The 26,467-nt window shown below is 45.0% G+C and overlaps 1 protein-coding gene across 5 annotated transcripts; it reads left to right on the top strand.

The window, feature by feature from the left end:
• Window positions 1-25: 25 nt before the first annotated feature.
• On the top strand, window positions 26-15,044 carry LOC116328755 (DENN domain-containing protein 2A-like). Of its 5 annotated transcripts, none has more exons than XM_031750622.2 (20): window positions 26-226; window positions 2,843-2,914; window positions 4,019-5,149; window positions 5,240-5,331; window positions 5,696-5,790; window positions 5,884-6,096; window positions 6,862-6,955; window positions 7,041-7,091; window positions 7,185-7,381; window positions 7,499-7,608; window positions 7,799-7,868; window positions 8,173-8,250; window positions 9,716-9,856; window positions 10,731-10,879; window positions 11,492-11,669; window positions 11,788-11,829; window positions 12,108-12,216; window positions 12,610-12,879; window positions 13,453-13,539; window positions 14,485-15,044. In XM_031750622.2, the coding sequence occupies exons 2-20, from the start codon at window positions 2,856-2,858 to the stop codon at window positions 14,514-14,516; spliced, it is 3,198 nt and encodes a 1,065-aa protein (XP_031606482.1). In that variant the 5' UTR covers window positions 26-226; window positions 2,843-2,855; the 3' UTR covers window positions 14,517-15,044. The 5 variants fall into 5 exon arrangements, with proteins under 5 accessions (XP_031606482.1, XP_031606481.1, XP_039457433.1 ...); XM_031750621.2 differs by lacking the exon at window positions 26-226 and adding an exon at window positions 946-1,155; XM_039601499.1 differs by lacking the exons at window positions 26-226; window positions 5,240-5,331 and adding an exon at window positions 946-1,155 and having other exon boundaries at window positions 4,019-4,083.
• The last annotated feature ends 11,423 nt before the right edge of the window (window positions 15,045-26,467 follow it).

Raw genomic sequence — 26,467 nt, 5'->3', positions numbered from 1 at the left:
AATTACAGCTCTCCCCACCGTCCAAAAAATAACAGCTGGGAATGACTGTTGAAAACAAAAGTGAACCAGCTGCTCACATTTCACCTGCTGCTGTACCACTTGTTCGTAAGAACCCAACTTTCATTGGCTACAAGCAAATTTATTTACAGTTTAAAAGCTGCAGCGCCAAAAAAGTCAGTTTACAGCAGGGTTGCAGCACTTGAACTTGGACAGCACTACATTTCTGGTAAGCATTTGACAATTATGTAGATTTATCATATCGTATAGCTGATACATATGTATGTAATACTTTTACAAAGCCTTCTAGCTTCTTCATATTCAAAGATCCGAAGGTTCACGTCTGTTCACGTGCAAGAGCAACGTAGTTCGCCGTTGTGTGTGGTGCTAAAAGATTTGAGTAAAATTGAAGTTTAAAAGTTGGAGGATGTAAATCCACGCTTATATGTAGCAAATGTAAATAAACACACGCATAAATATTTATATCAAACATTTGCATAATGACAGTCAAAAGTACAAACAAATGTAGAATTTCCTTTTTTCCATGTTCTCCTATCAATTTCAGTGAACGTAAAGTGAACGTAAAGTCATTGGAAATCATTGGAGGGGGGTTGTGCAGCTGCACGAGCAGCTGGAGTGAAAAACAGTTCCAGTGAATTTCAGATTTGGAGGGAAATGCCGTAATATGATGATGTCTGTCCCACATTCCACAAATTTCCACACAGCTTGTCGATGTAAAATATGGGATGAAATAGTTTCAGTTAGCATCAGGAGACATCCATCCATCCATTCATTTGTACACAGATTGTTTCTGAAGCCAGCTGTAAGTGAATCAACAGTAAAGAAAGAGAGAGAGAGAGGGAGAGAGAGGGAGGAAGTCATATCCAGGGTGAGGGGAGAGAGAGGGTGAATGAAAGTTGACGATTAGAGGCAAGGCAGGGAGAGGAGGGCACGTTCAGCACTATGTCTTCAAGGCTCACTAAGATAAGCAGTCGATGAATTGTTTCAAGGCTTAGAAAATCTATTTGAACCTGGACATATAAACTGTACACTACAGCTGTTTTGGAGGTTATACCAATGGATACTGTTATAGCAGCATGGGATGCACTGTGCTCCCATTCCACTGATGAACACATGAAAACTGTGCAGCGAAAGGAGGTAAGAAACTGATTAAATGTTTTAATTTGAAAGGAGATATTTTTAGAAATGATCTGATTTCAGCAGAATATGCACTGTGCCAATGACTTTGTCTTTGCTAGAAGAAACAGATTACTGCAGAATATAATTTCACTATATCTAAATATACACTCACTGTCCTACGCTTTGTTTGACACACCTGCTGAACTGCTTGTTAACACAAATATCTCATCAGCCAGTCACATAAGAGCAATTCGAGCCATTTAGGCATGGTCAAAATGGCCTACTGAAGTTTAAACTGAGCATCAGAATGAGGAAGATAGGTGATTTAAGTAACTTTGAATATAAAAGGGTTGTTGATACCAGACGGGCCCGTCGAGTACTTCCAAAACTGCTGTTCTACTCATTCCCACACACCAAAGAGAAAGTATGCAGTGAGCGGCAGTTCTCTGGGCAAAAATCCATTTGTTGATGCCAGAGGTCAGAGGAGAATGGCTCGACTGCTTCAATTTAATAAGACAACACTACCACAAATAACCATGTGTTACAATCAAGGTATGCAGAATACAGAATACAGCAGCAGAAGACCATACCTGGTGCCACTCCTGTGAGCTAAAAACAGGAAACTGAGGTTACAGTTCACTCAGGCTCACCAAAAGTGGACAAAAGATAACTGAAAAATCCTCTACTGTGACACTGAGCTGGTAGTATCAGAAGACATAAGAGCATGGATCCATAATGCATTGGATCAACAGTTCAGGCTCGTTCTGGTAGTGTAGTGATTTGGGGGATATTTCTAGCCACACTTTAAACTGAGCATCATTTAAACACTACAGCCTACCTGGCCAAAATCTCTGACGGACATTTCCAGCACCTTGTCGGTGAAGAATTAAGGCCATGACTGTAAAAAGGGATCCAGCCTGGTACTAGCAACATGTACCTAAAGGGGCCACTGATTGTATGTTTGCTAAGAAAGTAAGATTAAAGTGGTGTGTTTCTAATTCTAACTAGTATCGTGTATCTTGTTGCTAGGATGTATCTTCTAGTAAATGGTGTAGCTCTAAATGGCTTTTTTTATAGCCAGTCAGCTACCCTACAGCCTTAAGGGTGGTATGTAGTCCTTATGCACATCTGTCATATCATTTGGAGTGTATATCAATAAACAAATGATGGCAGGGGCCTCACATATGGGAAATCACCAAGCCCTGTTTTAGAGGACGCTGAACTGCAAGAACATTGACCTCGAAGATGTGAAAGTCCGAGAATTTGCACAGCAGCTTTGTCACTGCAGGGGTCAAATGTTCGCCTCCTGTGAGGACAAAGTGGTGGAAAAATGAGCATACTACAATACACTAAAGGAGAGGAAAGAAAAAGGCAGGCCCTAAATGACTGCTGAATGAAGTGTTAGTTAGTGTGATGAACTACTTCGGGGAGTTGCACTTGAGTCCCTGGATGTCATAGTTTCTTTGATTTTGCCCAGCTGTCCTGTGGCTCGAATGCTGAAGTTTACCAGTTTAATGTTTAATCTTACCAACGGATGTCCTACTAAGAATGCAATGTGAAGACTATATAAAAGTGTAAAGCCGGATAGCTATTGTCAGTGGGAGCAAAACCACAACAACCGCTAATGTGCAACTCAACGAACAAGCAAAATCAGAGAAGATGCTGACAGAAGTTGCTTCTATGTCTCTCTTTCTCTCTCTCCCAGGTGTGCAGTGATCATGGAGGCCACTGAGAGAATGAAAACAAAGCAAGATTACATCAACTCATCTGTCAACAGGTTTGTATCTGACCAGGTTTACCAGTGAGGCATTAAAATAGGACACGGGCCTTCACAAATTTCTCCCTGAGCCTTGAGAAAATAAGAAACCCTGTTAGGCTGCCCTTTAATCATTACATCCATTAAGGGAAAGTCAGAAAAGGTCTTTCAACTTAGGGCTTCCCATTTCCTCCCGTTTATTTATTAAAACATAACAGTTTGATGAAATGGGCTCCAATCCAAGCATGTGTTTATTTAGCGAGGCCGATGAGAAGATGCTCGGTCATAGGCTTGTCCTCTGGCATTTACTCTCAGGATGGATTTTCCCACTGTCCAGAAAAAGACTGAATGTCCCCTAGCTGGCAGTCACTGTGACCATACTGGGAAGTTCAGGGAACTCTGGTAGCAGTAGGTTATTGTTTAATTGGTATTCAATTTTTTTCTATTTTTCTGATTGAATTCGTGAATGTGGAAAAGTATGCATTAAAAAAAATCCAAATAAATGTTAACGTGTTATTCCAGGAGACCCGAGCTTGAGATGGTAGGCTATGTTCTACAGATTTACAAAAGCCTACAGTTCGCTTTATATTTTCTTTGTTCTTCCAAGTGGAAAGGTATATTTATTTGACTTTATTGCAGATGCTTCAATTTTGCATCATAGCTAAGGGTTTTTTTCCACACACTAGGCGACAAAAAGACAACGGCGCTCTGAAAGCCATTCTTTTCTATGGCCTCTATTCCTGCTGGCCGTGGCGACGTGAAATACATTCCCACAATCCATCCATTCGCTTCCGCTTATCCTTTTCAGGGTCCCCTGGGGCGCTGGAGCCTTTCCAAGCTGTCTTAGGATGAGAGGCAGGGTACACCCTGGACAGGTCGCCAGTCTGTCGCGGGATGTTCACACAATCATTACAATATATGACATGCATAAACTACGTGTAAACACCCACATGCGGTTAAAAAAAATGACATAAAACTTGCAGAGCACAGCAGCCAGTGCAAGACAAATTTTGGGTTGTTCGATTAACCTGGAAGTTATCTTTGCATCATGTGATAATGTGCGATTTGCTTATGTGCTTTTATATTTCAAGCATTTCTAAAATGATTTCCTATTTTTATTTTTAGGCTAAAGAGGGGCTCTCCGGTGGGGGAAAGTGCTTTCTGTTTCGCTTCAGTAGAAAACAAGGGAGGTGAGCACAGAAGAGAGGGACCACCAAAACACCCCTTTACCCCACTGGAAAACCTCATTAACCAGAAGGAAGAATCATCCATGATGGCCCAGAGGAGGTCGACCTTTGACCCTCAGAGCAATGACAATGCTCTCTTAGTAGGAGTCAAGCTGCCCAGATCAAATGGCTGTAGCATCAGGGACAAGATTTCACTATGGGAGGGCAAGGAACCCACTCATTCATCTCTAACCTCAGATAACGTGGGCCAAAGTAGCAGTGTAAAAAGGACAGACTCCCTGCCAAAAAGCAACAATAAATGTATAGAAGACAAGCAAAGTGCAGAAAGTTGCACAAAAGTAGCGATTAAGGAAAAGCAGGATCTTAGGAAGGAAAATGTAGGAAAAATTGGAGATTCCAGGCCTTGTTCACCGGTTGAACCTACAAAACAGCAAAGAGGAGCATTTAATATCAGTAAGTCTGGTGACAATCAAGTGAGGGAAGACTGTAAAAGAGTTGTAGTTCACAAAGAAAAACAAGAACACGAGAAAGAGAATGTAGAAAAACTTGGGGATTCAAGGCCCTGTTCGCCTACATCAACAGATAAACAGCAGGTGGGAACCCTGAAAAAAAGCATTGACAGGAGAGCAGCAGAACAGATGAGTCATGAGAAGAGAGCTGTATTCAGTCTTTTTAAAAAGCTGGAGGCTATGGGGGGGAACCATGGAAAAACGCCCCCAGAGCTTGGAAACTACTTCAGCCCACCGAGCAAGGACAAGCAGCTGGAGGTGAGGAAAAACGAATCTGAAGCTTTAGCTCAAAGAAGCACAGTTGCAAGATCCGGGACCAAAGAAAATAAGGAGCAGCATGAAAATGTGTACACCGAGCCAGGTGCACCCCCCATCAACCCCGTCCCTAAACCCCAACGAACCTTCCAGCACCCAGCTACTGCCACCCTGGGAAGGAGGCAAGGGAGAGGGCAGAGGAACCTCCCACCACTGCCGTCAGTAGCTCCGAAAACTTCCTTGAAACCTCCCTCTGGCATCTACGGAAGACCCAGAGGTGAGAGAGTCCGGGAGAGCTTCAACAGGTATCCATGGATTAGAAAGATTATTTGCTTGGTGAAGTTATGCCAGCCGTATGCAATGCTCATGCTCATGCTTTCATCTCATGATGACAGGAGATCCTTTGAGTTCGAGGACCTTGCGGGGTCAAATGGCCTGCTCTTCTCTCGCTCGCTGTCTCAGGAACATCACTATGAAGACATCCTGGGTCAGACACCAACCTGCATTGTCCTGCATTGAATGCCTTTATGAGCAAATTGTAGTGGAAGTGTAGTTAGAGGGGATGCAGCTGATTCCAGAGCTGAGTTTTTTCCACTTCTACATGCTAATTGTAACGTGCAGATACAGTATTCAGCAGAAAACAATCAAGTATGAGCACAATTTTAGTTAAAAACCCTCCCCAAAACTACCAGGTGAACTACTTTTACTGCATCATAAATTAAGTCCAAAGTGTCATGGCAGGACTTCAGCCCTGCTTCACTGTGAAATGTTGAATAATTTTAACTTTGTGCACAATTATCAGACATGCTTGAAAACTTGCGCCAAATGCGTCACTTTTGGTTTTTCTGCAGACTCGTCAAATGAGAACCCGTATGAGGATATAGAGTTGGAGAGCCAATGCTCCCAGCAGTCTTTACCTTCCTCTCCTGGTGCTGACACTGCTAAGGTTAAAGTATACCCTGAACTTGAAGCAGCAACTATTTGGTTTCAATAATTAGACATAATTATGGTTATTATTATTATTTTTTTCTGTCCATAGGCCTCCAGACCAGGGTTCTTTAGGCAGAATTCAGGCAGAAGCTTTAAGCTGCTGGACATGCGGAGAACCAACCAGCAGATTCATAGCACTGGAAGCAGTGGAGGTGTTTCATCTCCACCCCAGCTCAGCCCTCCATCTACCCCCACCGGGCCTGAACAAGCCTCCTGGCTGCCCGGGGATTCCTATAGCCGCACCTGCCGGAGGATACCGACGGTCTGTGTTTGTGCATGGTTTTTTTTTTTGCTGCAGAATCTTATCACATCCATGGTGAACAGTCGGTTTCTTTTATTTAGCCTGGCAAATTATTAAGCACGTACTATTTTGCCCGGGCTTCAGACTAATCTGCATGGTTAGTACTAGTTTTTTACTGGAATGACAACAGCTGGGCACTGATTTGGTGTTTTTAATTGGAAAAAACAAGCACTGCACTGTTTTGCTAGTGATGCATGAGTAGTTGTACCTCGCTAAAGAGCAAAAATAATCCTTTCCTCGCTTTTTCAACTTTCCTACTGGAATGTACTGAAGTCGGGGCTGACATTGCTCCCAGTTCTGATTTCCGAAGCAAATTGAACGTTGCATTAGGTTAAGTATCTCTGTGTTGGTGCTGTTCCTGGATAATCAAAATAAATGTTGATCCAAATTCTGCAAATGACCAGTCATTGTTGTGATGTCATAAGTTTGTGACATGGAAACATCATCACACCATAACCATAGCCCTCAACTCCAATCCTAACTGCCTCCGTTTCTGGATATTTTCCTAAGTTGACATCAGCAGGTTTTTTTTTCACATCACTAAACTATGATGTCATAACAATGTGATCGGTTACTTCCAATGCTGAACGTGGATCAACATTAATTACGATGACCCTGGAACAACACTGACACATATATATATCAGATACAGCTTCTTTGGACACAGATATCACGTAGTAGTATTTGTTGGCACTGAGACATATTTTTATTTATTCCTTTGGACAGGTTGTACTCAGGATCAACAGCATATTCGAAACTCGGTCCAGGAAAAAGCATCTCAGAAGGATCTATCATTATGCTGAGACAAGCTCGGGCAGAGGTGACGATGTTAAAAGGAATGAAAATTGATTGTAATATTTATTTTACTGTCTAGTAAGTTTGTATTTTGGGGTTTTAATTTACAGTAACAGATGAGAACAGTGACTCTGAGAGTGAAATTGAAGAAAGAGCAAAAGGTAGGGTTCCAGTTATTCATTTATCTGTCAGTATTTCTTTATTTTTCACACTGATGTGTATAATAGTGCTCTGGCTTACATCCTTTCTTCCAGCTCACCGCCAGCGTCTCGTGTCAGTGAAATCTATACTGAGCCAGCCGAGCCAGGCTCAGGTCCACACCAGAAGACACTCACTCGAACAGGAGCTCCATCAGCGCAAACTTTTTGAATATTTCCTGGTTGTGTCGCTGCAGAAGGCAAAGGCTGGAGGGCACTATCTACCAGAGGTCACACAGCAGTTCCCTCCTAAGGTCCTTGAATCATGGATCATTTTTGTGGTAGTTTAATTTAAGACCAAATACATTAAAAAAGAAGAAATGCAGGAAGTGGTAACTAATCTTAAGTCTATCACCTCATTTTAACTGCAGCTGGAGCGAACCTTCAAGTTCATGAGGGAGACGGAGGATCAACTGAGGATCATTCCTCAGTTCTGCTTCCCTGATGCTAAAGACTGGGAGCCGGTGGAGAGATACCCAAGGTGAGGAGGGTGAAATGAACAGGGCGCCACATTATCTCAATATAATAAACACTGAAAATTCAACTCTTTATACCACGGGAAACACTATCAATTTCATTATTAGTGTTGACTTTTACAGTATATGTGTATTTTCTCTTTGAATAGTAAAAATATACTAAATTACATTTTTGTCGTGGCTCATCCCTCACAGTGAGATGTTCTCATTTGTTTTGACTGGAGTGGACGGGAGCCGAAGGTTTGGATACTGCCGGCGTTTACTGGTAAATAGAAATCATGTGCCGTCACCGAACAGGAAGTAGCTAAATACCACAATGACGGCTGAGTAAATAAGCATACCAGAATAGTGTGCCTGCGCCTGTGGGAAAACAGCCCATCTCAGACTCTGGGCGGAAATGTGTGAGACTGGGAACTGTGTATGTGCGGGTGCGCATGTGTTTCTGCTTATGCATTTCTGTAGAAGGAGTGTGTGTATTGCAATACTGTTGATTTATATACTAATCTGTCCTCATGTCTAGGAGTACACTAGTGAGTATTATGTGTCATATTTTCATCTTTTTCTCACAGCCTAGTGGAAAAGGCAAACGTCTGCCAGAGGTCTATTGTATTGTCAGCCATCTTGGCTGCTTCAACTTGTTCTCCAAGGTAAATCACTGCTCCGTTATAGCATTTCTGCCCTTTATTACCCTTTATTGTCATTGTCCATGTACAACGAAATTATGGGCGCTCCACACCAACTGTGTAGGAATAATGTATAGATAGTAAGACACCGGGAATAAATAACAAACAGGAGAAATATATACAGTCAAAAGGGATATATACAAATAAAGAGAAAGACACACATTGGAGACAAAGTGCTTGGAAATAGTGGGAAGAGTCTGTATGTGAGTGGCCTGAGTGATGAGGGTTACTCAGACCATGGCGCAGATTAGTATTGTGAGTGGGCAGGGGTGGGGTGTGGGGGGATAGTGCTTGTTAACAGTCCGAATGGCCCAGGGAAAGAAGCTGTTTGTGAGTCTGGAGGTGTGCGACCTGATTGGCCTGAGGCACTGACCAGGTTGCAGCAGGTCAAACAGGTGGTGGGCGGGATACAAGGGATTACCTATGATGGCTCTGGTTTTGCTGAGAGAGGAGGATCTGGCGATGGCCTCCAGGGGTGACAGAGGGCAGCCACTGATTTTTTTTTTTTGGGTGGTGTTAATTATCCTCTGTGCAGCCTTCCTGTTCTCAGTAGTGGCTCCTGCATACCAAACACCCAGGCAGTAGGAGAGCACGCTCTCCACTGAGGAGCGGTAGAAGGCCAGCAGCAGCTTCTGGTCCCAGTTATTCTTCCTCAGGACATGGAGGAAGTGCAGCCGCTGCGGGGCTTTCTTTACCAGGGTGTTGGTGTTCTGGGTGAGATCGGTGGAGATGTGGTTGCCCAGAAAAATGAAGGTGGAGACAGATTCCGCACGTTCTCCATTTATGATGAGAGGGGGGTGGACCTGTCTGTGCCTCCTGAAGTCAGAGATGAACCCAACCACAGTGGTCTCATCAGCATACTTGACAATAACGTTGGTTAGATGGGTTGGTGTACAGTCATGTGTACAGTAGGGGGCTGAGAACGCAGCCCTGTGGGGATCTGGTACTGAGTGACAGCATGTCTGATCAGTGTGATCAGAGCCTGTACATCACTCATCATCCAAGGTTTTTCGGGTAGGAAAAACACAGATGGGTTTTGGTCACTGTCACATTCTCTGTGCAGCACTTACTGTAGAAAAAGGACAGACTGAGTAAAGGTCTCCAGGTCCTGCTGTTCGAAGATGGACCAGTGTGTCAGATCAGAACAGTCCTGTGGCTGGAGGAGAGAATCATCTGGCCACATTTAATGACCTAGGAGCTTCGAGGGGTTTGTTTCCTGAGCGGGGGTGTAAGGAGGGATGAGGAGCAGAGAGTGGTGGTCAGATTGTCCTAGTTGGGGAGAGTGTTGTTGCTCTGTAGACCTGCTTGATGTTACTGTACACATGATCTAATGTCCTGCCCCCCCGGTAGGAAACTTAATATATTGGTGGAATTTGGGGAGTACAGATTACAAATGAAATCAAGGTTGTTTTATATGCACATATTCTAGGTGCTGGATGAGGTGGAGAGGCGCAGGGCTCTGTCTCCTGCCTTGGTCCAGCCTTTCATGAGAGCCATCATGGAGGCCCAGTTTCCAGCTCCTGGGAAAACCATCACCATCAAAACTTTTCTTCCTGGTTCAGGCACTGAGGTGAGCGACGGTGAAACCACCCCCCCCCCCCAAAAAATGTAACAAACTGTAAGAAAAGGTCAGATAAAATAGATAAAAATGTCTTTAGTAGTCCATTTGAGCAGTGGTTTCCAACTATTTGGAGTCTTAAGCACAAATCAAATCATTTGCTAAGAACCTTGGCATGATTTTTGACCAGACTTTGAAATTTAAATTTAAATCTCACTATACAAAATTCATCCAGTTTTGTTTCTTTCATCTAAAAAACACGGCAAAAAAATTTAAACCTTTATTGTCACCCAGTAATTTGGAACTTTTACTAAATTTTTTCTTACACATCTTGATTATTGTAACTTACTTTCTTGACCAAAGTTCACATCAGACCTATGTAAGACCAACAAAAAAAAATTGACTAAATATTTGTTGGCTAAATGTTTTTCCATTTTTGCTAACAGCTGAAACAGTTAGCAAAAATTGTGAATAAAAAAAAATCTGAAAATCTAAGTTTAAATTGTTAGCTACACATAAGGATTAACAATTGAAATATCTAGATAAATGCATGGATAAACAAACTAAAAATTAGTCTAAAAATAAGAGGGAAACTTTGAAGTGGTTATTAACCAGAATATGTAGTTTTTAAACTGAGTTGTAGATATAGGTAGAGGATGCAGGGCCAGAAAAAGGTAAGCTAGCAGTTATGGATGAACAGCGTATACAGTTCGCTAACCATAACTAACAAATGGTGAGCTGAAAGTAGTTCAGATCAGTAGTTCAAAATGACTTGAAATGAACAAATTTAGAACTGAATGGTGGAATGGATTCGTCAGTCTATCAGACACAACTTTGGTGTTAAATTGAGTAAGCTGACAGGATCAAATCTCCGTTGATTTCTCAGGTGATGGAGCTCTGTCGACCCTCTGACTCACGCCTGGAGCATGTGGATTTTGAATGTCTGTTCTCCTGCTTGAGTCTGCGGCTGCTTCTCGGGGTTTTTGGCTCTCTGTTGCTAGAGAGGCGAGTCATCTTCACAGCAGACAAGCTCAGGTTTGTCCCTTCATTTAAGCCATATTGTCTGTACACCGAAATCCATACCTTCCAGCTATGGGATAGCTGTTTTGACTGGTTCGAAAATATGAAGCTGTACTGTTTATGCAGTTATGAAAATGGCAAATATTAGTTGAAAGCAGCAGGAGTCTTTCACGATAAAGTTACAGGATATGTGGGTGGTCCAGACTCACAATTTTAAATAAATTTAAGGCAGTCCCAGTTTTATTCAGGGAACATACCAGAGAGCTATTTTCAGGAAGGCCAGCTGAGTTGTTGACGTGTTGGGACTGGTTTGTTTGCTCTGCTGAAAGCCACTGGGAGTCAGAAAGATCAGCCACAGTAGTAGCAGACAGGAATGCAAAGTGCAGTGATGTAAATGAAAGAAGTATGTAGCCTTGGTTTTCTCTCAGGGCAATGGTATTACTTTAGAGAATGGCTAGTCTCTATTTAGACTGTGGTGCCCTCATGCGGTGAGAATAACTGACAATTCTCTCCTTGTCTCATATAGACTAAAAGGGAAAGTCAGTTTTGTTTGTTTTAAACATTAAAATTCATTAAAAGCTCAATTTAATAATATTCCACTGCTGTGTTCTCTGCTCCCTCCTTTAGTACTCTTTCCCAATGCTGTCATGCAGTCGTGGCATTGCTCTACCCCTTTGTATGGCAGCACACTTACATCCCCGTGCTGCCCTCAGCTATGCTCGACATCGTCTGCACACCAACCCCTTTCATTGTGGGCCTGCTGTCCAGCTCCCTGCCCCAACTCACTGAGCTGCCCCTGGAGGAGGTCAGAGGAGCAATACAAGTGTCACTGCAGTCATATAGGAATACATTACTTATGAGCTGCTGTACATTGCTGTGCATTACTTAGATCAATAGAGAAATAACCTTTTTTCTGTGTACAGGTTCTGGTTGTGGATCTTGGGAGCAGTCGATTTCTCAGACAGGTCAGACATTTTTAAAGGCGTGTGTGTGTTTATGGTTTGTCACACTCTGTATCTGTGTAGATCAAATTGTTTCAGCCTCACCCAGACTTTTTTAAAAAAGGGTTGTAGCCAAAGGTTTAAAAAAAAAAGCCTTAAATGTGTATCGTTTTTCTAATGGTCAGTGCGTATGTGACTTCTTATAGAAGCCTGCTTCCAGCACTGGACAAAAAAGATGTTTTCTGTCACCCATAAGTTAAAACTTCATGAATACATTTTCGTTCCTGTTATCTCACATTTAGTTGGACGATGAAGACTCTATCCTGCCACCTAAGCTTCAGACGGCCCTGGAGAACGTTCTGGAGAGGCGAAGAGAGCTTGCTAATGAGCGAGGAGGAGATGCAAGCAGCGGTGAGTCAAACTGAGGACTTTTTTTATGACTCTACAGTGTCATAGAGGCTTCTTTGGTGGCTTTGAGGCTTCTTTATGGTTAAACCTAGAACACAAACATGCTTGTGGTGACAACGCTTATGTGCTTTAATGTGGATCTGCTGTATATTTACCACGTTTACCACCAGGTTTTAGTTGGTGCCAGAGAAAAAGTCAGTAGTCACTGTAGTTCAAAGGCTTGATCCCCTAATAATTTGAAATGTCATGAAAGAATTCATACTGGGGTAAAGGGATAGAAAGACTAACTAGAGGATAAAAAGTTCTGTAAAAATCTTTTTGAACATTATTTAAAGGTTGATCAGCAAGTCGATTTTGTTATGTTTTATATTACCACGTCTAACATCCCGTCTCCAGACTCAGGTCATCTTAGCATCATTGTGTCCGAGGCCTTTGTTCGATTCTTTGTGGAGCTGGTAGGCCACTATCCTCTCTTCATCACCGGCGAAAGGGAGGACGGCTACTCCTCTTCATCCTCCTCCCCTGCCTCGTCCTTCTTTCGGCGAGAGGGTTTTCGCAAAGCCATCCCATCCAAAACCGTGCGCCGCTTCTTGGAGATCTTCATGGAGACGCAGATGTTTGGCTGGTTCATCCAGGAGAGGGAGCTTCATAGGCAGGCTCTCAGAGGTACAGAGGCGCAGCAGAAAGAACAGAAATTTGTCCCACAGTGTGTTTTCTCCCCGAGGTTTCTTCCTGTTGAAAGGGAGTTTTTCCTTCCCACTGTCGCCAAGTGTATGCTGATAGGGGCTCATCTGATTGTTGGGGTTTTCTCTGTAATACTGTAGGGTCTTTACCTCATAGTAAAGCCTTCAGAGCACTTTGAGTTGTTGTGTCCCCCATTTTCAAAGGCTCAAAAGTAATTGGTCAAAGTAATATAATTTGAAATCAAAAGATTTTTTATACTTGGGTCAGAATCCTTTTGCAGTCAATGACTGCCTGAGGTCTAGAACTCCTCATCTGGGGCCTTTCTATGTGGAGTTTGCACTTCCTCCAGTTCTCTCCAAGTATTACATCATCTTCCAGTCCAAATACATCATAATTAGAATAACTGATGACTCTAGATTGGCCATAGGTGACTGACTTTTACAGACAGGTTACTATGAATTTGAGAAACTGGATGGATAAATTTAATGGGTATGGGTGATGGGTTCTTCTAGTTCTTCATGATTTTTTTTGTTTTGCTTCTTTTAATCTCACCAGGACTGTTTGAAGTGAGAGTGCAAGAGTATCTGGATTCTATCCATGATAATGAACATAGGAGGGTTAACAGGTTTCTCAAAGGCTTGGGTAAGGAAACAACTGCTTTATATACACTGCTCAAAAAAAATTAAAGGAACTCTTCTTAATGTGAGTGTAACATCAAGTCAGTGAAACCTTTGGGATATTAATCTGGTCAGTTAAGTAGCAGAGGGGGTTGTTAAACAGTTTCAGTTGCTTTGGTGAAATTAACAACAGGTTGACTGTTTTTTCACTAGTTTTGCATTTGGCTAGGGTCAGTGTCACTACTGCTAGCATGAGGTGATACCTGGACCCTACAGAGGCTGCACAGATAGTCCAACTACTCCAGGATGGCACATCAATACGTGCCATTGCCAGAAGGTTTGCTGTGTCTCCCTGCACAGTCTCAAGAGCATGGAGGAGATTATAGCAGACAGACTTTAGAGAGCTCTTAACCCATCAGCAGGACTGGCATATAGGCAATGGCACTCTGAATGCCATTAGGTATTGGGATGAAATCCTTAGACCCGTTGTCAGACATTACATTGGTGTAGTGGGTCCAGCCTAATGTGGTCAGAGTATGCAGACAGTTCCTGAAGGATGAAGAAGTTGATACCATTGGCTGGTTCCCACATCCAGGAGCTCTGTGGTGCCCTGGTCCAGACCTGGGAGGGGATCCTCCAGGACATCATCTAGAGCATGCCCCAACGTTGTCAGGCATGCATACAAGCACACAGGCACCATACAAGCTACTGACTACTATTTTGAGTTAATAAATGAAATTTCAGTAAAATGGACAAACCTGCTGCATCATTTTTTCCAATTTGATTTTTGAAATCTCTTTGAATGCAGCCCTCTGTAGGTTGATACTTTTTATTTTGATCAAAGATATGGCATGCGTTCATTCCTACCACGTTACCTTTCAAATTGTTCCTTTAATTTTTTTGAGAAAAATATTGTTTTGGGATCATTTTCACTTTTGATCACTTTGTGTGTGTCTTTTTTTTGTTCCAGGAAACAAAATGAAATTTCTTTCAAAGAAATAATACAACAAAGAAAGCACTGAAACCAGGAAAGTCTTGAAGAACTACTAATGTAACAAAGAAAAAAACAACCAAATTTTGTTTATCCTGATTTATGTTACTGAAAAAGGGATTTTGCAAACAAATTAATCCTGCCAAGGAAAAAAAATGCTGCTGTATGTCACACAGATGAAAAACCTTGTTGACCCTTTTTATAACAGGATTCTTCAGACATCATCAGTTTATGCATGTCTGGTTTTGTGTTTGGTGTGTTGCTGTGAGCTACATATGGCTGAGGAATTAACCTGGATTAATGGGGAATAAATAGACTGATTAGTAGTAACAGTGGTAGTCTGGATTTGAATATAAGTTAATGTGAAAGAAGCAATCGCAGTAATCTTTTAAATCCACCAGGGGGCAGTAGTATATTTTTTCTGTTCAGACATATTTTGACAGTGACTGACCACAAAATTACACCAAATAGCATTTCAGTTTTCTTTTATTCGTAACATGACAACATCACATGCACTTTGAATAAATATCCTCTGGCTATGCTGTGGTGATTTATTGTCTTGATGCTGTCATTTTTTTGTATTGCCATCAAAGCAAATGCCAATATGTCATACAACCGTTGCATTACATGTTTAGATTCTCAGTGTCATTTTTGTAAATGTCTTTTCTCTCTCTTCCTCCTCCAGTTTGCACATTTTCAAATGATGAGCTTACTTTATGGTAAATACAAGATGTATCCAATGACACGGTGCAAATTTTACAATTTCCGTTTGTTACACGCTGGGAACAAGAGAATCAAAGCAGAGGGAATTGCACTCACTCAACATTTGTGTGCCAGTTTTATAACATGAGTAATCCACATGCCACCAGTTCCCTAACTATTGGCTGATGTGTTTGTATGTTTGAAGGTATTTGGTTCTTTCCTTTTCTTTCTTTCTGTCTTTCTTCTTCTTCTTTTTTTTTTTTACTACAAAGAGCCTTGGTTCAGGGTTGGTGGCAGCTTTACTATTTTAGTCTCTGAGTCATGGAAACAAAGCAGATCCTCAGCCCACAAAGAGGAAACATCTTTGTCAGCAGGAAAACATAACACAGGTGCAGAGCAGAGCATAGTAGCGTATTGTCTTAGGGATGGTGTGTTCAGTCCTTGCCTGTTGGGCATGCCTGAGAGCCCCTAACCTGTTACCTTGTAAATGGCAAGTTCACACACAGGCCCGCTGACACACTTGCTGATTCTAAACACAGATGGCCAAAGTGCAAAATCTATATTAAACAGACACACCAGACTTTAAAACCCACAAAGTTCACATTTACTTTAAATCAGTACTTGCCATTCAGCCTTTGGGGCTAAAGTGTAGAGCCAGTGCACAAAAGTGCCAAAAACTGCAATTCCTCATAGGTCAACTCTGAGAAACTACAGTGACATCACCTGTTGTTTGGTGAAATCCCATTGTGAAGGCTTGAGATAAACATTTTTGACATAATCTTAGGGTTTTGAAACTGGGTGTAGATAAGGGGCAGACATGAATGCGAAACCATATAATATTGGCTGATGACTTGGCAAACACAAATTGGTAGCCTATCCTATACAATGCTCCCATCTAACGCTTAGAATGACCGTAATTTACTAAATGGACTGTCGGTCTTGAAATGAGCAACTGGCACCATCAGCTCAGCTGGAAAAGGGTTACTGAGATCCTGTTAGAGGGCAATAGAGGACAAAAACAGTTTTTTCCTCTATTGCCCATTTTAGAACCCAGCCAATATATCAGTGATTTAGCTTTTTGAAATTTAAAAGGTTAAAAAGAAACGGAAGAAACACCTTAAAGCAAGCTATGAGTTTTTTTATTGCAAAGTTTGCTGCACCAGAGGGCGCCCTACAGTCCTGCTTTCCTGTTGACAACACGTTTGCAATACAACAAACACAACAACCAGCTCGATCCAAGCAGAATAAGGCAAAAAAAATAAGCGAGTAGTACACCACATGTAACAATAAACCATTTTTACTATTTTTAAACTACAGTGCCATATCTTGATATAGTAAATGGACAGCTCATTCACATCCATTTCTACTTTTCTACTTTAATGCGTTGTAGCTAACATTCACACTCTGAAGAGTGTACAAGAGAGCAACTTGGGGTTCAGTGTCTTGCCCAAGGATACTTAGGCATGCAGACTGGAGCATGGAACCACCAACCTTTCAATGCAGTAGATGACCACATTACCTTAATAAGGGCTCATAAATAGCTAAACAGAACAAATGTTAGGGAAATTCATTTATGTTTTGTGTGTCTAAAAGAAAAAAATATCGCCCAGATGTTATATAATGTTGTTGTGTCAGAATCTGTGTCCCTTTGATACACTCTGCTAACCAAGCTAGCTAGCGTTAGCACTGAACTGTACCAAACCTCCCATCCAATGTGTTCACTTTAACGACCATAATGCTAAATTCCAGGCAGCCTATGTTAGAGAAATGTTTATAAGCACTTACTCAACTACTAAGTGAAAAGAAACTGAAAAAGCGCCCCCCTGAAAAAGCTAGCTACATGTTATGGACAGATTATTAACAGGGTAAGCAGAACTAGATAAATAGCTGAGCTACACGGTGAAAACATCTTCTGCCAGTACATGCAGTATAAATATTCAATGACATTTGAATCACCTGAAAAATATTTTAGAAAAATACAAAGTCACATTTAATCAACAACATTATATAAGATCCAGTTCAAAGTCAACACAAATACACAATTTGAACATGGAGATGAGAGATGATGAAGGGATAGTTAAGCACTTCTGACAGGGCTGTGGGGGCAATAAAAACACGTGTTCCCTGAATACACATGTTCAGTCGGGCTGTCACAGAGTAACAAATGTGAAAATCATACCACAACTTCCTATCTGGCTCCCAAGGTGGGAAGGCTGCTGTGCTGTGGGACAGGAGTCATCTCAGGAAGATGAATGGATGTGGTGAGAGAAGAGCACTGACGGCCGCTGGAATGTTTGCTCAACCCACTCAGGTTCTTGGAGTTATGAGTATGTGTGTGTGTCTGTGTGCGCTTGTGTGTGTAGAGAGGGGTGAACCCCAAACCCAATGTATCACATACTGTTTCCTGCTTAACACCTGGCTGCGGTTCAGGACAACCAGCTCGTTAGCGAGGAGGTAATTATGGTTCCGATTAATTCCAGTCAGCAGGGGTTGACCCCCGAAGCCTTACATCCTGCACTGGTGTATTTCCACAGCAAACCTCCCAGTGGAATATCTCCCACTGCTGCAAACACAAATGTCATGTGTTTTCAGTCAGGGAGAGAGGACTCTTATCTGCCACTTAGAGGCAACAATAGCTTGTTGAAACTTCGATAATTCTCGCTAAGTCCCTTTCACGGGTGCCTAATACCTGACTGCATTCCACCTTTAAGAGATGCTACACAGTGGTACCCTGACCTGAACACAGCTACCTGCTGCAAGGCTCAACTTGGCAATACAATATAAGCCTGCAGGTAGGCTCATTATTCTCAGCAGAAATAAAATCATACAAATATCATGGCCCATTAAAACCAGCAGCTATTTCAACTGGAAAATCTCTTCAGAGATACGCCGACCTCATTTCGAGGCTTGAAAACCAGTGTTCGCAACTCTCTTGAGGCTGCCTCTGCTAATTACATGATTTATGGTGTCATTTATGGAGGCGTGGAGGTGCGGCAAGCAAAAGCAGCACTTTGCATTAATCAAAATGAAAAGTGCTATGTCATTTTCTGCCATTTTGTTTTCAACTTTTTCTACCTTCTCTCCCACAACCCTCAATCAAAAAGGGCATTGTGGTTAGACTCCAGACGGATTTGGATTTTTTTTTAAAAGAAAAAAAGCCCAGGGTGTTTCTAAACCCCAGGTGCTGCATGCAATTTTGCACAAATTATGTGTGCCTAGGGTTTTCAAGATATCACTACACAAATACAGTGCCTGGGGGGATGCTCATACGGTGCGCTTGTGCTTGCTAAAAGTTGGGGAAACCTTCTTATTTAGTCCAAAACATCTGACACCAGTTCAACTTGCTTGATTCTGGCTGAAGAAAAGTAAGAAAGTAAAAATAAAAGAGGTTCGGAGAGGAACAGTTCAGGAAAAACAGGAGGGGGGGCAAGAATTTGATATCTGAGAAACTCTGATTGACCATGCACACTGAAAAATGCATGCAGATGTACACTACACGCACACTCAGATGCACTGAAAGTTTCCTGAACTTGCACCCGTCAGCTTGTTTTTCAGAGCTGCAGGTGCAGTGTCCAGCTGCAGCACTGCCATACATGCCAGCGGCTTGAATCATTTCTCCCCCAACCAACCCTCTTCTGAGGAGGAGCCATCAAAGCATATGGAGAACATAACAGCGAGGCAGGAGGAGGTGGGGAAGGAGAACAGTGGAAACAGTGAAAAGAGGAGGAAAAGAAGAGGTGAAGTGGTAGGTGTAGAGGAGAGAGAAGGGGATTAGGAGGGGAGCGTTTCCATTCCCCTGCTGCTATGCTTGACCAGAAGCTAGAAAAGAGGACGAAAGAAGTGTAAGGAGGGGAAAAGGAGAGAATGGGGCGCTGAACATGTAACGCAAGGGTAGTCTCTGAGAAGAGGAAAATAAGTGTGGATTGTGTGTTTGACCTTTTTTTCTTGGCCTCTCCCTTTAATCTCAGATTTTGAAAGGAGGAGAAACGGTGAGGCTCAGAAATAGAACTCGAAAGGGGGAGAAAGAAGAGTAGTGGGTGTGTGGTGGGGCGGGGGGTGGGGGGGCATGGAAGCTCAGGCCACACACATAGATTTCCAGGCCTGAGGGTGCGTCAGTCAGGCCTGTCTGCATGTGGTCTCCTATACGTGTCCAAGTTTATCCACACCACTATTACACCACCATTAGTCGTGGCAACCGATGACAAGGGTTAAAATCCTCCGCTCGTCCTGTTTTGTTTTTTTGTTTTTTCTATAAGTCGTTCAGCTCGAGGGATCTTTTAAAGGGTCATACCCTCAATTCTTTTTAAAGTTTCCTATCTCACCACTGTCTGACTTTGTGTCTCCGCTGAGCACGGAGAGGAGTCAGTCTGGAGCCTGCAGAGTGGACGTGGACAAACACACTCATGCACACATAGACTAGTTGCAGGGGATTGTTTGTCAGGATAGTTACAGGGTGGTCTGGTGTTTAAGTGTCAGTATGTCGGCTCATGTCTCTCTTAATGTGGTTTTGAATGTGTGGACATTGTGCGTGTCTGAGGACTCTGAGCGGTTATATTAAGTCTTGTGGAAATGTAATAAGCACGAGGATTCAACCGTTTAGTTTTTTAGTTTTTCCTCAAGAAAATTCACTGGTGTAGAGACAAGAAATGAAACAAGGTGAAAATCATGTCAGAAAAAAATCACCCCTTATCACCTATGTAGTATACTAAACCTTTAAAAAAATATATCTTCACACAGTCTAAGTGTAAAAATTTTGTGTTTGAAATTTCCACAAGGAATGAAATTTTCAAGTTACTTTTGCAGATATTTATAATAAGTTTAGTGGAAAACAAATAGAAATCTTATATAATGATGGTACTAAATTAATTAATAATAAATTAACAATTAAATGTACATCTGTATCTGTATCCAATATCAGGGAAATCCATCTAGTGGAGAGATCTCACCTGAAAACAAAAAGGCCCAAATTACAATTAAGCAACAGACTGTACATAAAAGATTGCTGTAGTCATATTACCAATTGGTTTTAAAGCCTCAAGTTTTGCCTCTTGGCTGTGGCTGTTTCTTTGAAGTCAGAAGTGACCATATTTAGAATGCAGGATTTATGTTGCGCTCTTTTTACCTCTGAACTCAGATGCTGGAACATGAAGCAACGTCACAGAGTTTAACATATTCCAGTAGTAAAGTTGAAAAAAATGGAAAATCTGGATTTTTTTTCAACTAGAGAACGAGAGTAATGCTGTTTCTTTTGCACTTAAAAACATCACTCTAGCTTGTTTATGGATAGAGCCTGGTCAGTGTTCTGTGTGTGGCTTATTTAGCGAGTCACAAATACAAAATAATGGCTCACTGGCTAACAGATTACAAGTCTTAATGTTTTACTTCTATTCACATTTACTGCTGCCGTCTTGGATTGTTAAGTCGAGGTTGCTCCAATTTTTGGAGTTGATGTGAAGTAGTCTGACTCGAACGCCAAAGAAGGTGGTAGGGAAGCAGACTCAGCAGACATTCTGGGTTCCCAGAGGTGAGCAATTTATTTAGAGTGAATTCCATATGTGAAACTTAACAAAACTGCCCCCAAAGTAACTTAATTACCAAAACTCAAAAGTACATGGATTCAGTAACACAGCTCACCTCTCCTCCCTCGTCTGAATCAAGCAGAGACTGACTATATATATGGCTATCAATTTCCCTTCAATTAGTCCAGCTAGTACCACGAACTTGAGCTGAGGGATATAAAACTCTACACAGATGACTAAAAATTACAAAAAACTCCTCACTCTTCTAATTAGCACATTTACACAACTAAACAGCTCGATATATATATAAAAAAGATTCAACAAATTCCTTTAGCCCTTGAAACAAACAAAAGGAAGCATTTCTATGGTAGAAGAAACCCCTCCTCTTGGTTTGCCCTCCTGATGTCATGTCTGACATCATCAGTACTTTAAAATCAGGAAATGCTAGGCAGGCCTTTCCCTACACCTGACCTACATAAAGACTGAAAACAAAGAACAAAGTTTGTATGCACAAATGACTTAATCTGCAACATAAAATATAAAGAAACATGTAACTGAGTATTTGCCTTAATTTGCTAAATGACTGTTTTCCTGGCAACAGAATGCTTACACAAAATACCCCGGGATAGTCAGTGCAGCAATGTTACTTTTGTGGTGGACCACTGGAGGGCTCCACTCACACCCAGTCCTCAGGAAGTGTTGTTGTTATGTTTTGGAGGGAAAAGAGTTCAGTTCTGTGGTGATGAGATAAAACGACGAGTGATAATCGAGAGCTCTCGTGTCGTCTGTGTTTACCTCCACATTGGTGACCCCTGACTCGAACATGCTGCAGTCCGATGGTGGCACCGACTCCGCTCTGGATGCATCAGCAGCCGCCAGCCCTCTGCCTCTGGCTGCGGCTGCGTTTGCTGTGCCGCTCGAGCTGCCGGACTTTTGGCTTCACGATCCCCGCCGTGGTTCGTGCACGTGGAGGCTCACCCGCCCTTCGTGGCATCTCGGCTGACGACACGAAATATCACCAGGTGGTGGCCTCTCTTGACCCGCTAGCCACCCGTCGTGCGTTGCCTCTCCTCCGGGACCCACCTGCCCGAGGGAAGTACGCCGCCCTTAAGGAGCTGCTTCTTCAGCGCTATGCCCTCTCCAACGCAGAGCGAGCCGAGAAGCTCCTCTCCCTCTCAGGCCTGGGTGGCGGTACGGCTCTCGAACTGATGGGCGCATGCTGTCCTTTCTCGGTCCGGACGACGGGGATTCCTGTTCGCCCCATCTTCCTCCGACAGCTGCCGGCGGCCGTGAGAGCCGGCCTCGCCAACTCTCCACTTCTGGGCACGAAGGATTATCGCTCCCTGGCTGAGGACGTGGATCGTATTCTCTTGGCTACCCGTGCTTTCCACGATCACGACCTAGTTCCAGCCTCGCCTCCTACTTCCCCGCTGACCTGCCCCGACGTGTCCACTCCTTCGCTGGCGGCAAAGGTCGCGGCACAGCCACACCGCGGACGGGATCTCTGTTTCTACCATCAGCGTTTTGGCCCCAGAGCGTGCCGCTGTTTGCTGCCTTGTGTTTTTCCTACCCTGGGACACGGGACCCGACCGCGCGCTCTAGCAGCCGCGACCGCTGGCGACAAAGAAAAGCTGCTCTTCATAGAAGACTCGCGCTCCGGGAGACGTTTCCTGGTCGACTCCGGCTCACAGAAGAGCCTCCTTCCCCCGTCCGGCGCCGACAGTTTAGCAGCGGGCTGCGGACCGCAGCTCATTGCGGCTAATGGCTCTCCCATCGCAACGTTCGGGGAAAGGTTCGTGACTGTTTGTTTTCATGGTCGGGATTTCCAATGGACCTTTGTTGTTGCCGCTAGCTCTGTTCCTATTTTGGGCGCTGATTTTCTTTGTGCTCACGGACTGCTGGTCGATGTCGCTAACAGACGCTAATCGACGCCCAGTCTTTTTTCTTCAGTACCCTGTTTCACTCGCGCCATCGAGCCCCTGAATCGGGCTAATTTGGTGACTTCTGGGAATGTTTTTCAGCGTTTGCTCTCTGAGTTCCCTTCACTGACTGTTCCTAATTTCTCAAACACGGCAACGAAGCACGGGGTTGAACATTATATTCGACGGTCGGTCCCCTGGTGTTCGTGACGCGCCGCCGCCCGACCCCGCGAAACTCTCCGTCGCTCGGGAAGAGTTTGCCGCCATGGAGCGCCTCGGCATTGTGCAGCGCTCGAATAGTGCCTGGGCCTCTCCGCTACACATGGTGCCCAAGTCCGACGGTCGGTGGCGGCCGTGTGGGGATTTTCGCCGTTTGAATAATGTCACGGAGAACGATCGTTACCCCATTCCCCACATACAGGATTTTTCCGCCCACCTTGCCGGCACCTCGATTTTTCTAAAATCGACTTAGTGCGGGGTATCACCAGGTTCCCGTGCGCTACCAAGACGTCCCGAAAACTGCCGTTATTACCCCTTTCGCCTGTTTGAATTTTTTGCATGCCGTTCGGCCTGAAAGGCGCCGCCCAGACTTTTCAGCGGTTGATGGACTCTGCCTTGCGCGGGCTGCCTTTCGTCTTCATGTACCTTGACGATATATTGGTGGCCAGCTGTTCTGAGAGTCAGCACACGTCGCACGGCGTCAGGTTTTCCAGCGCTTGGCGGCACGGCCTGATCGTCAACCCCTCCAAGTGCCAGTTCGGCTTGCGGTTCTGGATTTCTTGGGCCACCGCATTTCGCTGACGGTGTGGTTCTGTTGCGGACAAGGTCCGGGCCGTTTCGGCTTTTTCGCGTCCGCGTCCGTTAAAGCACTGCAGGAGTTCTTGGGGATGATCAATTTCTACAACCGCTTTCTCCCCAGAGCCGCGCACCTGCTGCAGCCTCTCTATGCTGCCTTGAAGGGTAAAACTGCTAAGGACCTGATTGATTGGCTCCCTGAACGCATCCAGGCGTTTTCTGATGCCAAGGCCGCGCTGGCAAACGCCGCCCTGCTTGCCCACCCGTTTCCATCGGCGGAGATCGCGTTGACCACCGATGCGTCGGACGTGGCGGTGGGCGCAGTTTTGGAGCAGCGGGTCTCCGGTATCTGGCAACCGCTGCCTTTTTCAGTCGCACGCTTAGGGACAGTGGCGCAAATATAGCGTTTTTGACAGGGAGTTGCTGGCCCTGCACCTTGCGACCCGGCATTTTCGTTTTTTTCTCGAGGGTCGGAGTTTCACCGCATACGTTGATCATAAACCCTTGACATTCGCGATGTCCAAGGTCTCTGACCCGTGGAGCGGCGCCAGCAGCGCCAGCTGGCAGCCATTTCGAGTTCACAACTGACATTCAGCACGTGGCTGGTAAGTCCAACTGCGTGGCCGACTGTCTATCCCGCGGCGCTGGTTTCTCCCGTTTCTGTTGGCATAGACTTTGGACGCTATGGCCGCTGATCAACGGGCGGACCGGACGTCCTTGCCCTTCGGTCTGAGCAAACGGGCCTTGTACTGGAGGACAGATCCGTGTGGAACGGCGGGCCTAGCCTGCTTTGTGACGTTTCCACCGGCCGACCACGCCCTGTAGTTCCACTTTCGTGGCGTCGTCGCGTTTTCGACTCCGTACACGCCCTCTCTCATCCAGGCGTCCGGGCCTCGGTCAAGCTGGTCAGCTCTAGGTTCGTTTGGCCGGGCCTTCGTAAATCGGTGAAAGAATGGGCAGCGGCGTGCATCCCATGCCAACGCGCTAAGATCCATAGGCACACACAGGCGCCTCAATCCTTCCGCGTCCCAGGGAGGCGTTTTGATCATGTACATGTGGATCTGGTTGGTCCCCTGCCGCAGTCACAAGGTTTCACGCACCTTTTGACTGTGGTGGACCGCACAACCCGTTGGCCTGAGGCAGTGCCTCTGGCGTCCACTACAGCTGCAGCAGTGGCCAGGGCATTTTTGTCAACGTGGGTTTCGCGTTTCGGTCCCCCCGCCGACATCACCTCAGACAGGGGCCCCCAGTTTGTTTCCGAGCTTTGGTCTGCCATGGCTGACGGCCTGGGTGTCAAGATCCACCGAACCACTGCGTACCACCCGCAGGCCAACGGGATGTGCGAGCGTTTCCACCGGTCGCTTAAGGCCGCGTTCCGTGCTTCTCTCACAGATGGCAACTGGGTTGACCACCTCCCATGGGTTTTACTGGGGTTGCGCTGCGCGGTTAAAGAAGACCTCGGGGTTTCCCTGGCTGAACTTGTCCTCGGTCAACCCCTCTGGGTCCCCGGGGAATTCTTGCCTGAGAGCCCACCCCCGTGCTTCACTCCCTCTGTGCTGTCTCTCCGTCCCCCAAGAGACTCGTTTTCTCTTCCTGGCCCAGTGCACCATTGTCTGCCCGACACCTTTGTTCCGAGGTCGTTGGACTCTTCGCAGTTTGTTTTCGTCAGGCATGACGCTCATAGGCCTCCGCTGCGTCCACTGTATGACGGCCCCTTTAGGGTTATTCAACCGGGCTGGAAGCATTTCCTTTTGGACTTTGGGGGTCGTCAGGAGACTGTTTCTATTGACAGACTTAAGCCGGCACATGTGCTGCAGGATGATCAGTTGGTGCCGGCTCAGGCCCCCCGCCGTGGCCGCCCGCCTTCCACTGGACTGGACAACCCTGCTTCTTCCTCTGGGAGCACCCCCCACCTGGCAGGGCCCGAGCTATCTTCAGCTTCTCCTGGCCGCCCATGCCAGTCTGGTCCTCAGGCACGTTTCCCCTCAGCCAGCTCTCCACCTCCCCGGTTCAGCCGTTCTGGACGTTTGATTAAGGCAAGGGACTAGGGGATGACCCTACTGGGTGTTCGGGGGGGGGGCATGTGTGGTGGACCACTGGAGGGCTCCACTCACACCCAGTCCTCAGGAAGTGTTGTTGTTATGTTTTGGAGGGAAAAGAGTTCAGTTCTGTGGTGATGAGATAAAACGACGAGTGATAATCGAGAGCTCTCGTGTCGTCTGTGTTTACCTCCACACTTTGACAAATAGCAAGTCATAGCAAATAAATACAGAGACAGAATAGTGTGCATAATGTGCAAAAAATGTCAACACATCTGGGACAAGTGGAGAGTATTACAACTTCTCATCCAATTTGTCACAGTTGCAAATCTGACTTGAGGAGGCATTCTAGTTTAATGCCTCCTCAAGTGTCACACCAGTCGGACCACGCTGTGGTTGTATTTCTGATATGTCAGCCGGCAAGTGTGAGTTCTCCAGCCTGCAGCGCCGGCTCCTTGTCCAGTGTATTGCCTGCGGGTCACCAGTTTGCTCACCCAGCATGGGCCCCCTCAGTGAGCTGAGATTCCTCGCTGCACCAGTGTCTTATTCGAGTTCACTCTTGCTGCTCCCCTGTCTGCGAACAGCGTGGACGTTCTGCTGGGTGCTGGGAATGGACCTTGGGTTTGCATCCCTAGCTCGGCCCTCTACTTCAGTGGCTGCGCTGCTGTGTTCCCCTGGCGTACTGTTTGCAGTTCACCGGTTTACGCGCCAATCAGACTTCGCTGTCTCTGATACATCAGTCAGCAAGTGAGTTCTCCAGCCTGCAACACTGGCTCCCTATCTGGTGTATTGCCCGTGTGTCGCGGGTTTACACAGCCAGCAGGGGTCTGTTCAGTGAGCTGAAACTTCCCGACTGTCCACGAGTGTCTTGTTCGGGTTCACTCTTGCTGCTCCCCTGTCTGCGGGTGGCGTGGAGTGGCTCCTACACCCTGGTGATGGACCCTTGGGTCACATCCCCACTTGGGCCCTCCACTCTCAGTGGACTAAG

This window comes from Oreochromis aureus, linkage group 17 (assembly GCF_013358895.1).
Source record: "Oreochromis aureus strain Israel breed Guangdong linkage group 17, ZZ_aureus, whole genome shotgun sequence".
In the NCBI taxonomy this organism is placed as follows: Eukaryota; Metazoa; Chordata; class Actinopteri; order Cichliformes; family Cichlidae; genus Oreochromis; species Oreochromis aureus.
This window is presented reverse-complemented; position numbering and strand designations above follow the sequence as displayed.